Genomic DNA, 14,314 nt, shown 5'->3' on the forward strand with positions numbered 1-14,314 from the left:
TTAAAGAGTAGTATTATTACTAGGACTCTATAGTCAATAAGACCTATATTAACCCATAGGCGATATATATTAATATTAGGCGCTAGCTAATACTTACCGAGACAGGGCCGCGTAGGCATATATTTCTATAGCGCTAATGCTATCTAGATAGACTCTAGTATTATTAGCTATAATAGAGTTAGCTTTAGAATTATCTTAATAGGCGGGAAGAGGGCGCTAATCAGGGTAAGTTAAGTAAGCGCCATAGCCTACCTATTCGCTAGACTACCTACCTATTTATAACCCTCCGCGATGCTAGAGATATAATGATTACTCCCGGGCTAGGAAGCTAAGAGCTTTAAAAAGGCCTTATCTATAGTTAGTTTTATAACCTTATTAAGGTCCTATTTAATGCTACTAAGTAATACCCTTTCTAGAACTATTATACTAAGAGCATAGCCCTAGACCTATTATATCTCCTTAATTAGCATAACTCTACGTAGGGAGCATATATATACTAATCCCAGGTGTAATATATATATAGGCTTAGTAAACTTTATATTTATTATAATTTTCCCGCGGTTAATTAAGATAAAATAAATAATAATATAATATAGTTAGCGCTTAAACTAATATAGCACTAATTTATATATAGCATCTAGGCAGAGGACTAAGTATTGCTAGCCCTCTTATGGCATATTATAAATCTAATCTTATTAGCTCTAGCTCTAGCTCTAGCTTAGCTAAAAGAGGCATTAAAAAATAATATAGAAGACTACTTTGTTGGAGAAAACAGAACACACCAACCACACAGCCAAAAATCTTCTGATGCGTCTTTCTTTCAGTGACTTTTCGAAGAGGGATTTCACACACTTTTCCGTGATCTCAATATCATAGAAAATAATAAGGGCAACTGATCAATTGATAGTAATAATAATCACGCCAGAAAAGAGAGCCCCAAAGCTCCCCTTTCTCGACCTGATTGGTGAAGAAGATAATGATGGTCGAAGGTCTAAGGCCTCTGACTCCTTTTCTACGTACAAGAAATTGCCCAATGGCCCAAAACGGCTTAGCACCCATTTCCCCCAACTCACTACCCTTTCTTTACTATTCCTTCTCAGATAATAACTAAATTCCTCCGCGCTAGCATTAATTAATATTACTTCTTATTTAAGTATATTAAGGCATAGACCGGCCTAAAGTACTTGCTACCTAAGATTATTATTATAGCAATAATACTCCGCGGACTTTGATTTAGCTATAACTTATCCCTTATTATAAAGGAGCTAATACTCTAGGGAGATAGAGAGATATTAACGCAGTATATATAGCCCTAAGAGGGGGAACCGCGGGCTATTAAAGTATAATAAAAAAGACTAGGCCTAGGTAAGATATCTAAGGTCTATGGGTTTAGCTAGTAGCTTCTAGGGAAGTTTAATTAAAATACCTAGCGGTTTGCTTCTAAAATTAGCGATTAATTAGCGGTTAATAATAACCTCTTATATTAGGACTATAAGCAATAATAGCGAGTGCTTAAAGATATTCGCGACATCTATATTTAGATATAGTAAGCCTAGAGCTAGGTAAGATAATATTAAGTCTATGAGAACATAGTAGCAAGGAGGCTATGGCTTAAATATCTCTACTTTATAGTTATTAAACTCTTCTAGTAGGATATCTAGCGCGTGGCTCTAAAGAGTATAAAATAAAAGATGGGTTCCGACGTTATAGATAAGGCGATAATTAGATACCTAGACTCTAACCCTCTGGCCTTTTGCTATAATGAGCTATTAGACTTATTCCATAATTACTAGCGTAATATTAATTATACCTAGCCTTATCTTATTACTAGAAATAAGTTATAGTTAACTAATATAATAGATCTCTTTAATAATCTATTCTTACCTAGCTCTATAGATATATTTATAAAGCGTTAAAGAGGCTAGTCTTTTCTCCCTTTTCGCATTATAACCTGCCGCAGTATTAAGCTCATCGAGATAACGCTTAGGTTAACTAAGGCGATATAATAGTATACGTAGCTTAGGCAGATCGTCTTATTAACTCATTAAATCCTCCTATAGCCATTAGATATTAAACTCTTTACTACAATAAAGGAGAGCCAGGTAGTAAATCTTAAATACTACCTTACTTAGGCTTTTATTATTTATATAAGCCCTTTGGCTAAGTCCACGAGGTTTTCTAAGCTATCTATGCCAATACAGAAGGTTAATAATATAGATCGCCATATCTCTATATAGGATAACCTTTTATAAGCGCTCTTAGAGGTTTATAGATACTATTTTAGTAATAGAGGCTAGATAAATAGCGCTAATAATATAAGCTACCGCTACTATTAGTCTACCTAAGACTTAGTTAGGAGCATACGCGATTATATTAGCCTTAATAACCTCTAGCTTAGCTATGCTATAGAGCTATTTAAGAAGGGTTAGATCTTTCCCGTTATAAAGGCTAGCTATCTACCTTAGCTTCGCATAGTTAGATATATCTAGGATAGGACTCTAGATAAGTTAGATTAACTTTTTTATAAGCTATTATAGGCAAGTAATAATAACCCTCTAGATTAAAGTCTTACTCTTAACTCTAGATAGGGTAATATATTAGAAACCAGTTAGATAGTTTTAGGATCTCTAGTCATAGCATATTATATAAATAGATATCACTATTTCCCGTAGCTAAGGGCCAGGACGAGGATAATAAAGAAGTAAGAAAGTCTTTAGAGATACTTTAAATAGTATAGTTATAAATAAGTAAGGAGAATTACTAATATTGCCTTAAATTCTTTAGGGGAGATAAGCTAGACCGCATAAATAAATAAGACTAATAAGTTATAAAGACTATAGAAGTATTTAAGGAGGGCAATAAGAGAGTAGCTAATAACTCTACCGATATAGTTATTATATCGCAGACGCTTAAGAGTAATATATAAGAATTAATAGGCTATTTAAACTATAGAAAAGAGAGTTAAAAAGTATAGGCATAATAATAATAATAATAACTTTAAGGCGGTAGGCGGGCTATATATAATAAATAGTATTATATGCTGAGTTAGGCTAATAAAAAGGCAAAATAATACCTTCTCCTAGGCTCTTAGCCTCTTATCCTATTACTTTATACCTTAGTTTTCCCTAGTATATAATTATAATTCTTAATATAACTAACCGAGGTTATTACTATATAAGAATTAAAATAACCCCTCTATTAGTTAATAAGTATTAGATTAATTACTTTTATATGCGCGTTTTATCCTTTACTTATACTAGGCTTATATATTAATCTATCTAGGACTTTTATATTTAGCTTAGGATAAATTAAAAACCTAAAGCTTTATTTCCTCTATACTAAGGGGATCTCTTATATTATTAGTAAACCCCCTCTCCTTTAAGTAATATTTTAAATCCCCCTATTAAATAGCTATATTACCTAAAATATTACTTAGAAGATATTAGTATAAAATGAAAAGGAATATAGCTCTTAGTCTTAATTAATTCCTAGATTTTATATCTTAAGGGAGTAAAAATTAATAATAAGGGTTAGTAATACCTAGGGAGGATAAGTAATATATTAATTAAGGAGCTTTTCTTAACTATCTATTACTAAGATATAATTAATTATTAAGATAGAAGTAAATAAGAGGATAAAAGTAAGTATTTAAAAGGGAAATATAGCCTTATATCTTCCTTCTCAGGATATAAATAAGCGCTTAGGTCTAGATAACCTTTGTTTAAGGTAAGTAGTAATTAAGATAGAAGTAATATCTTTATATTAGGTTTATTAAGGCTATATATAATAATAGCATTACTTTAAAGCTACCTCTGCGCATAGGCCTTAAATAATTCTTATACTATCTTATCTAATATTAAGGCTACTGCCTATAATATGCCTTCCCTAATTTAAACATAGTTTACCTTAAATAGTTTACTAAGCATTATAATTAATATCTATTACCCCTCCTTAGCTATAGTAATATTATTTATTACATATATTGCCCTAGATAAAGCTATTTTAAATACGCCTAAGCAAATCCTTAGGCATTGCCTTATACTCTTATACTCCCCTATAAGCCTCTAGGCATCGCTATTTAGCGCTAAAAGTATTCTAGGCTCTTAAAGTAGTTATTTAACTTATCCTCTTACTAGCAGTTAATTATCTAAGATATCCCTATAAGCCCTTAGCTAGATAAGGGTATTATTAAGCTTATTACTATACTCCTTTAGCGCAGAGAGTATTATAATATTAGCGCGAATTAAGTATTAAATACTTAGGCTAAGTAATATATTACTTATAGATACCTTAGTAGTAATAGGCTAAAGCCTTAATTATATAATATAGTTAAGCACCTTAGCGTAAATCTTTAGGCCCTATTTAGTAGCCTCTTGTTTATTCCTAAGCCGCTCTATATCTATAGGCTCTAGCGGAAGGTACTTAAGTATTAATAAAGTAAATAATTATAACTTTAAGTTAATCTCTTTAAGATAATCCTTAAGGTCTTATATTATATTTTAAATTATATCCTTATATTTATTAAGTACCTAAAGAGTAATAGTACTAGTTTATCTAGGGGGGTAAGAGGGGATATAATTAGTATAAAATTATCGCATAAGGAAAGGGTAGGCCTATAGATTCGCATTAATAAAGGCAATAGCGATAATTAATTTATACCCTAATAATATAGATATAAAGCTATTAATATCGCTATTTATATACCTTAACTTAGCTTAGTCTCTAAAACTATAGGTTATTAAGCCTCTAGAGTATTTAGTATATTTAGAGAGTAGCTCTTAAAACTTAATATAGGCCCTAGTATATTAGGTAAGTAAGAGTTTTAAGGGAATTAGGATTAATAGGTTATTTCTAGAGAAGGCCTAAAGAAAGGCGAGGATACCCTTGAGACTCTTAAGCTTACCCTCTAGTAGCTAGACTATCCGCGGGTGATTTCTAAGACTTTAAATAGCTTAATATAGTGCGTAATTAGACTAGATAGCGGTAATAACTATAGCTATTAAAGCTAAAGTAATACTTAGTAGATCTATTATCTCGCATAGTAATAATACTAAGGCGCTAGGGTTTAAGGATTAAATCTTAATATAAAATCATATAAGAGGCCCTCCTCTATAGAAATTAATTATTAGCTTAATTAATAGGGACTAACTAGCTAATTATAAGTGGTTTACTACTGGCTAGGGGGGAGGGGATATAGGTCTAGGTTTAAGGCTAAAGCTAAGAGGGAATAGTATTATAGGATTTAAATAAAAAAAGCGATAATTAGGCTAAGGTAGATTATTATATATTTATTATTTATAATATCTAGGCCTATATAATACCTAGACTAATAATAGAGGTTAAGGGCATATTATATATATTACTTTTAGTTTTTTATTATATAATATTTCTTTAATTACTTTAGATTTTATATTATCCCTATTTTTTTATTTTTATGCTTTAGGTATTAAAAGTTATTAGCTTTAGTAATTATTCTATTAAGAAGAGAAAATAATCCCTAAAAATAATTAAAAACTAAAAAGAGACTCCTAGTTCCCTTAGAAACTATATATAATTACCTCCTAGGCGATGCCTAGCTACTCTTAGATAAACCAGAGGGCAGGTTTTAGCTTAGAGAAGGGCTAATTTATATTATATAGTTAGAATAAGACTTAGAGCTAAGCTTATAATCTTTTCCTTAATAATTATTAAACTTAGATATATCTTAATTATTAGGGATAGGTTATAGATATAAGAGAGAATAGTCCTAACTTTAGGGTTTATTATTCTTGCTATATTATATAATTAGTTTAAAGGCATCCTAGGAAAGCTATTATATAATCTTATTATTAAAATGCCTACTAATTTACTACTAGGCCTATCTAAATCTATTATTTTTTTTATTTATAGTCTTTTTATTTATTAAGGCTAAGAATTAGATAGTCTAATCTCTAGTAGCATAGTTTTTAATTATACTAATATTTTATTATAAGCATATATCTACCTAATAATAGATATTTATTAATTAATAAGTAGTTTTTAATTTACTTTAAAGTCTTTTAAGATCTATATTATCCTCTCTAGTTATTATTAATTTTAACTTAGCTATTAACTAGTTTATTACTTCCTATTTATATCCTTTTAGTTATTTAGTAATAACCCTAAGGCTTTTTATATACTCCTATAAAGATTTATTAATAATTCTATTAGGTAAAAGGCTAAAATTAATAAGCCCCGGCGAGTCCTTATCTCTCTAAGCATAGTTTAGTTATATCTCCTTAATATAATTAGAAAGCTAGCGATAGATTTAAAGGCCCTTCTTTATACTAATTTACTTACTCTAGATATATTATAAGTTAGCTATATTAGTATTAAAAGTTAGCATAATGCATTTAAAGATTACCTTAAGTTTCTTATTAATACTCTTAAGATAAGCTTTTAAATTATTAGTAATATTCTTAATTAGCTCCTTATAGACCTTAAGAGCTTTTATTATAATAAATAATAAGTAGCTAATAAAACTATTAGAAGCCTGTTATAATATTATATTAAGTATATAAAAAACTTATAGGGTTGTATTTATTAGAGTGATATTAATTATAGATTTATAGCTAGCTAGCTACTACTAGAAGCTATTAATATTATTACCTATATATTTTATTTTAGCCTAGTCGCAGAAACTTGTTTAATTTATGCTAGATTATATATAATACCTTTCTAGCTCTTTACCAAACTCCTTATACGCTTTGTTATATCGCTGTAAAGGGATCTTGAGTGCTAAGAGTTTTATATTAGTATTAGCGCTAGCTATTTCTATAAGCATTTTTAATACCCCCTCTAGAGCATTTAGCTCCTCGAGAAGATTATAGACTTACTTAGGATAAGTGTAGAAACTCTTAATATTATTATAGAGTAAGATAGTAACCTTTAATATAAAAGTAATTAGCGCTAGGATCATAGAAATAGTACCTACTAGCTCTACTATTATAGCGGGGACCTAATAGATATTTAAAAAAGAGATATAAAGTAAGAATAAATAGCTATTAGTATAATTACAGGTAATTATTAAGTTAAAGGATAGGTTAGGCATAATATCTACTAATATAATTTCTAATAATATTAAAGGATTTTACTATCTTATAAGGAGATTAAGAGGATTTTTATTTATAAAACTATTAGATTTAGTTACTAAGGGTTTTAAAAATAAATAGCTACTAGATAGTCTAGTAGTAGAACTAAGAGCCTAAGAGAGGTATAGATATAAAGGGACTTAGCTTTACCTAACCGGGAGGCCAGTGGTAGTTTGGGCCAAACTACCATTTCGGGGTCAGGGGCACGGACGAATGGGCATGCAGGGATACACGCGGGGGTGGGTCCCAGACGCGGGCAGGGGGGCCAAACTACCAGTCCCAAACTACCATTTCATGCTGCAGCCAATCAGGATAAAGGGAAGGGCAACTTCAGGGTTAAGGAAAAAGCAAGCAAAGGAGGGAAATACAACAGAACGCGTCTCCCAAGGCCAGCCTTCTCGCGACCGACCGGGTGAACGAGGGATATCCTTTTCATATGGACATGAGTCTATAAAATGAGCGCAACTAAGGACGACCGAGCAGTTTCCCAGCAAGCGGCAATCATTCGAGGGAGAGACTATCAAGAAAAGAAAGAAAGAAGGGAAACAAGGACTGCACGTACAGTATCCTAAGAGGAGGAACCAGAGGGAGGTAGGGAAGGGCTCGACATAGTCCAGATCGCAGCCATGGCCCGAGGGCGTCCCACAGACTCGCCCGGCGGCAACGAACCGGAGCGGCAAGAAGATACAGGAGAGTCCGCCAGCTGTGTTCATGCAGAAGCCACCAAACCGGGAGAAGGGTGGCTTATATATAATGGCGAATACCGGTCGTTGATCTGCGCCTTTCACGGCTATGCGGTCTGCAGCCTCGAGGGTCACTTGAGGGACCGTCACCCAGACATCGACCATCGGGCCCGCAGCGATATCATCCACCGCCATAAGGGTCTACAGCTGCAAGGGCCGGCATTGGAGCAGCTCGTCCAGCACGGTGCGTCAAACCCGACCCGGGCCGTCAAGGGTCTCGTCGTTCACCGGGGCTTCGCTTGCACCTGGCCGGGTTGCAGGCACCTCACGCCGAGCTGGAAGTGCCTGCGGGTTCACCTCAACGGCGAGCACAACATAAAGGGAGCCAAGGCGCAGGCGGGCCTCTGGACCGGCGTCTATCTGCAAACCTTCTTTACAGGTCCAAAGAGGGCGATTTACTACTTCTGCGTAAGAATCTCGACCAGCGGTAACGATGATGCTGTCTCGGCAGCAGGAGATCCTCCGACGCCGGTCGGCAGGGGGAGAAGAGCGACGATGGCAGACAGGCAGCAGACGCACCCGGAAGATCAGACGATGATCGCCGACATCACCCAAGGGTGGTCACTGCAGCAGGAGGAGCAGGAGAAGATGCAGAAGGTCATGGAGGAGGGGATCCTGAGGCACGAGACGACGAACTGGCTGAAGAGGACCGGCTGGTCAGCCCACTTCGCCGGGAGGAATCTGGTGGATATCCAAGCCTGCAGCAGGATGCCCGGCTGTGACGACGACGAGCTGCGACGGATGGCCACGGCTCTAGATCGTCTATTCTTCGACCGCTGCATCGGCGGGTTAAAGAGCATGCCCCTGATGACCCGCCTGCTCCTGGCCAGCCCCCACCCTCACGATGCCCACAGCCGACCGTTTGGGCCGCTGCAGGAGAAGACCAGCATGGATCGCTACCTGGTATATGTGAAGCGGTTCTTATGCTATTGCCTCAACGTGCTGTCGCTGGAGGAGGATGCGCTGTTTGCCGAACACGGCTTTCGCTTCACGCCTGCACAGAGGGCCAGCCTCGAGCTGCTCTGGGCGCATCTGCAGGACGAGGAACAGTCGGGCGAGGGGCTGCAGGAAGAGATATTGCAGATTCTGGCGGACTTCTGGATGCAGCGGCTCGACGGGGACCCTTTTGCGAGCCCGCTGTGGCACTTCGTCGGGGTGCTGGGAATCGACGGCGAGACGGGGCAGCTCCGACCTGCCCACCTATTCACCTACGTGCTTGCGGGACTCGTCTTCACGGGGCGGGCGCTGCTGGGAGAGTGGGCTATACCCACCCGGGAGCGGGCCGGGATGACGGACCTCGCGCAACGGTTCGCCCAGGTTCGAGACGCCTGGCTTTGCAAGGCGACATACTCTCCCATGGGCTATACGCTCAGCTTGCTGTTATACGGAAGGAAGATCGCGCAGGAGACTGGTAGCCGGCTGATGGTGTCCTGGAGCAAGGACGGCGAGATGATGTACTTCATGGGCAAGCCGATCCTGATGGAGAAGATTCGTCACATGGTGGCTAGGATGACGAAAGACGCCGAGGACCTGCTGTGGGGTCAGTTGATGTTCAAGGAGGGCGACGACGAGCGTTTCATCCTTCCTCTGGCCGGCATTGAGGATGACCTCACCCATACAAGACGAGGCCGGTCCTTCATCCATACCAACGACCTCGCTGGCAAGGAGGTCGAGATGCTCGAGGACCTCGTCATGGGCTCGCGGAAGACAGAGTTCCTAGATCGAGCGGGCGAGTGGAAGTGGGCGGGCATCAGGAAGTACCTGAAGCTGGTGAAGAAGTTCGAGGAGTTTCTGCTGCTCCTCTCCCACATCACCGGCGGCCAGCCCAGCCGAGGGGAAGAGATCACGGGCCTGCGCCTGGTCAACGGCATCAACAGGGACCGCAACGTCTTTGTCATCGACGGCGATGTTGTGCTCGTCACCCAGTACCACAAGTCTCTGGCCCACTTCGACTCGCCGAAGGTGATCCCCCGCTTCCTGCCGGAGAGGATCGGGCAGCTGCTCGTGATGTACATGGTCTACATCCGACCGCTGACGGATCGCTGGGAGGCGGACAGATGGGAGCTATATGGCAAGATGGCACCGCCGAGCGACTTCATCTGGCATAACGAGACGGGGCCATGGGAGAGCAGTCGTATGTCTGGGGCCATGGGGAAGTGGACCTCCCACTATATCGGCCGCAGGATCACGCTCCAAGACTGGCGCCACATCGCCATCGCCATCAGCAAGAAGCACGCTCGCGACCGGGGGGCCGCTCGGGCAGACTTTGAGGACGGCGACGACGATGACGAGTCGGAGCAGTACGAGGCGCCGGACGATCTGGCTGCCTGTCACACCGGCCAGACAGCCGCCAACTACGGTGTCACGATCGATGTGCTGAAGCGCTTGACGGCCGAGTCTCTGGACATATTCGGGCAGGTGAGCCGTCGTTGGCACAAGTTCCTCGGCTGCGACGCGCAGCAGCAATCGGCCTTGGAGCCGCCGCCGTCAACTTCGTCCTCGAAGCGCAAGGGTGCGGCCGAGTCTGGCGGCGAGGAGAAGAAGTGCCACCCTCCCCGGAAGCGGGCCAAGATCGCCTCGCTCGAGAAGCTAAGGGCAGGTATGACAGCAGCAGTGGGGGACAAGAAGAAGGACGACATGATCCTGCGGGCACTCCGGGCTGTCCTGCGTGATGACGCTGCCCAGTTTCGGTCACCCCAGCAAGAAGAGGCCGTCAGGTTGGCCGCGGCGAAGCAGAGCCCGCTGGTTGCCGTGCTGCCAACGGGCGGCGGGAAGAGCTTGGTCTTCATGGTCCCGGCTATGCTGGCAGGTGCAGGCGTGACCATCGTGGTGGCTCCGTTCGCCGAGTTGAAGAGGCAGCTAGTCACACGCTGCGTCGATGCCGGCCTAGACTGCAAGTCCTGGCCCGAGGCGCGTGAATCTTGGCCCAGGGTTACGCTGGTCTCGGCCGAGGCGGCTGTCACCGATGACTTCCTGCAGTGGGCCGCTGATCTGAGTGTCAGGGGAAGGCTGGACCGAGTGGTCATTGACGAGTGCCATCTGTCATTCACTGCCGCCGAAACCTACCGCGCGAAGCTCCGGTGCCTCGTTCTCCTGCGGAGCTTGGGGTGTCCCTTCGTATTCCTCACTGGGACCCTGCCGCCGCTCCGTCAACGCGACTTCGAAGAAGCCATGCAGCTCCAGGCTCCGCTCTACATACGGGCTTCGAGCCATCGGCTGAACGTGCGGTACTCCGTCCTTCGCGTCCGTAACGGACGGGGCGTCATGGAGGTGAAGAGGCTGGTGGACGCCCGGCTCCCACGTCTAGCACCGGGGGAGAAGGGGGTCATATACTGCACCAGCCACGCGAAGTGTAGAGCGCTTGCCCGGCAGCTTGGTTGCCATTACTATCACGCTCAGCGCGATGATAGCGATGCGCAGTTCCTTGCCCAGCGCGAGCAGGGCTTCCAGGCATGGGTCAACGGCGAAACACCCTACATCGTGGCTACCGCGGCTCTAGGCACGGGCCTTGATGTTGCAGGCATCGTCCATGTCATCCATCTCGAGGCCCCATTCAGCATCATCGACTACGCCCAGGAGGCGGGGCGGGGCGGGCGAGCTGGGGAGCCCGTCACCGCAGAGATAGTCGTCGAGGAGAAGGACTGGCCGGTTGAGGACCATATCCGCGACAGCTACCTAGACTTGAGCACGCGCGAGGTACGCAGTCTGATCCGGACACAAGGTTGCCGTCGCCGCCTCCTTGGCCAATGCTTGGACGGTGACCTACGGGACTGTGGAGATCTCGATGCCGTCCGATGCGATAATTGCCGCCGCGATGAGCTGTTGTGGAAGAGTGAGCTATCCTCGCAGGGTATCATAGCATCACATGCCCGCGGCAGGCGCGATGCCCTCGCTCTAGAACGTTTCGAGGCCGCCTTGGAGGAGATAGAGGAGCTTGGCAAGATGGGCTGCCGCATCTGCTGGATGTTCGATGGCGTCAAGGAGGCCGGGCACCAGTGGGGTACCTGTGGTGCCACAGCAGAGAAGGATCTGTCCTTCTCCAGCTGCATGATCTTTCAGGGTCTGGTCAACTACAAGAAGGATCCACAGGCACGTTTCTTGAGCTGCTTCTACTGTCACGTATCGCAGGAGCTCTGTCGGGACGGTTACGAGACCAAAGGAGCATCATGTCGGTGGAAGCATGCTGTAGTCCCTATGGCGTTGGCCGCCGTGACGGAGGCAGATATATGGTCGCAAGTCCAGGAGGCTGCCGGTCGAGACTTCAAAGGTCGGGATGACTATGCTGACTGGCTGGGCCGTAAGCATAGCAAGTTGGTATGCGGGCGAGAGATGACCAATGCTATGGCCGTCTTTGATCTAGTGCTCAAGTGGAGACAAACTCAAGAGCTTAGTTAATTACTATGTTTTACGCATAGTGTAATACGTTTGACTAGTTATATATAATGATATATAATGTGATGTGATAGGCAATAATAGGAAGGGAAAATAAAAATAAAAAAACAAAGGAGTATATGAGAGAGAGAGAGAGAGAGAGAGGGGGGGGCTCCCACAGTAGGTATACTACCCACATAATACTTAACGGTAACTATACATACGAATAGGACTTGGTGATAATAGCTGGCTTTAACTATATAATTAGAATGCTTATAGGAGATGGTATAAATAATATAAGAGGAGGTAAAAATAAAAGAAGTAGAAGAAAGACGAAAAAGAGAAAGATATAGTAGTCCAGGGTAGGCAAAAATAATATCATTCTAATCAGCAAAAAAAGCTCTTTGAGGCTGGCTAGACGCTTCCGAGACTCGAACCCGGGTCTGTCCCTTAGTCAGAGGGATCGCTCTGACCACTAAGCTGAAGCGCCTTTTCGCTCTCAAAGTTACTAAGGTCGAGATGGGGCTGGCACATGAGGGTATCACGAAGACGACGGCAAGGTGACCAGGTCAACGCGGCACAGCAGGCAGCCATAATGGCAACTACCGAGGGGAGAATAAGATAAAGGGAGGGTAATATAAAAAGAGGTTAGTTATTATTAGTAAAATAGTATTAGATATTTAAATAAAAGAAAGGAAAAAAAGATAAAAAGTCTTAATAATAAAAAAGAAATCTTCTTAGGATAACCCTAGGATAATAGAAGATATATATATATATAACCCTAACCTTAAGGTAAGAAAAAAAGGGGAAGTATATAGGCCTAGCCGGAGAATAAAAGAAAAGAAAAATAAGGAAGAGTATATAACCCTAACCCTAGGGTTAAAAATGAGAGAAATTAAGGAAAAGTATATAACCCTAACCCTTAGTTTTGCTTTAAGCTAGGAAGTAATTAGAAAAGTTGGCTTTAAGGGGTTAGTTAAGAAAGGAAAAAAAAAAAAACCCCCAACTTAGGCCTAACCCTAGGGTAGCCCCTAGGAAGTATTGGCTGAAAGAGACTAGAGGGGGTATTTAGCCCTAACCCTAACCCTAACCCTAAAGCAAAACGTTAAATTTTCATTTAATCGGGGAAGGTAAGAGCCTAGCGGGTGTTTCAGAGGGTTAGACCAAAGAGAGACAAGGACTGCTTAGCCGTTACCCCAAGCTTGGCCCTAGCCTTAACCCTAAGTCTAACCCTAACCCTAACCCTACCCCAATGTCGGGCTAGGGTTAGGGGAAAAGGAGAGTTAGGGTTAGAACGGGTAAGGAGGTTAGTGTTGTAAAGGCCCTGACGTCTAGCACAAGTAGGAAAAGAAACAAAGAGAGGGTGTGAGAAGGTACGAGGTAAAGGAGTTAAAGAAGCAAGACTAACCGCTGCTGTCCGGGGGGAAGAGTTGGAAAGTAAAAACTAACCGCTGCTGTCTAGGAGAGGAGAGTTGGGAAGGTGAAGGTAACCGCTACTGTCCAGGAGAGAAGAGTTAGAGAGGTAAAGCTAAGTGCTAGTAAGTTCTAGTTAAGTAGGTAAGGAGAGAAAAGGACAGAGGGTGTGAGGCGAGGGTTAGGAAGGTAAAAGTAACCGCCAGTGGGCGGGAGAGAAGTAAGGTAAGATCTGGGGTAAGAGAGGAGTTAAGGAGTGAAGACAAAATAAGGAGTGAAGACAAAAGTGCTGTGGGAGAGGGAAGGAAGGGGCTAACCACTGACGTAAGGGTTGGTGTAAGGCAGGCGGAGGCGAACCGCTAGTGTAAGTGGTTAGTTAAGTAAGTAAGAAAGAAAGACAAGAGCAAGCGCTACTGGGGTCAGGGGCTAAACAGTGCGGGAGGTAAGCGCTGACGGGGCTAAACGCTGACGGGGTTAAACGCTGAGCAGGGCTGGAGGTAAACGCTGACGGGGTCAAGCGCTGGCGGCGTCGCTAGGGTTAGGGTTAGGGTTAGGGTTAGGGTTAGGGTTAGGGTTAGGGTTAGGGTTAGGGTTAGGGTTAGGGTTAGGGTTAGGGTTAGGGTTAGGGTTAGGGTTAGGGTTAGGGTTAGGGTTAGGGTTAGGGTTAGGGTTAGGGTT

At 42.4% G+C, this 14,314-nt stretch overlaps 1 protein-coding gene across 1 annotated transcript; it reads left to right on the top strand.

Moving 5' to 3' along the window:
* Window positions 1-7,735: 7,735 nt before the first annotated feature.
* NCS54_01375800 (Hypothetical protein) lies at window positions 7,736-12,247 on the top strand (the record flags this gene model as incomplete). The annotated part of the gene is made up of 1 exon (XM_053158931.1): window positions 7,736-12,247. The coding sequence occupies one exon, from the start codon at window positions 7,736-7,738 to the stop codon at window positions 12,245-12,247; it is 4,512 nt and encodes a 1,503-aa protein (XP_053014906.1).
* Between the last annotated feature and the right edge of the window lie 2,067 nt (window positions 12,248-14,314).

This window comes from Fusarium falciforme, chromosome 11, assembly GCF_026873545.1.
Source record: "Fusarium falciforme chromosome 11, complete sequence".
Classification (NCBI taxonomy): domain Eukaryota; kingdom Fungi; phylum Ascomycota; class Sordariomycetes; order Hypocreales; family Nectriaceae; genus Fusarium; species Fusarium falciforme.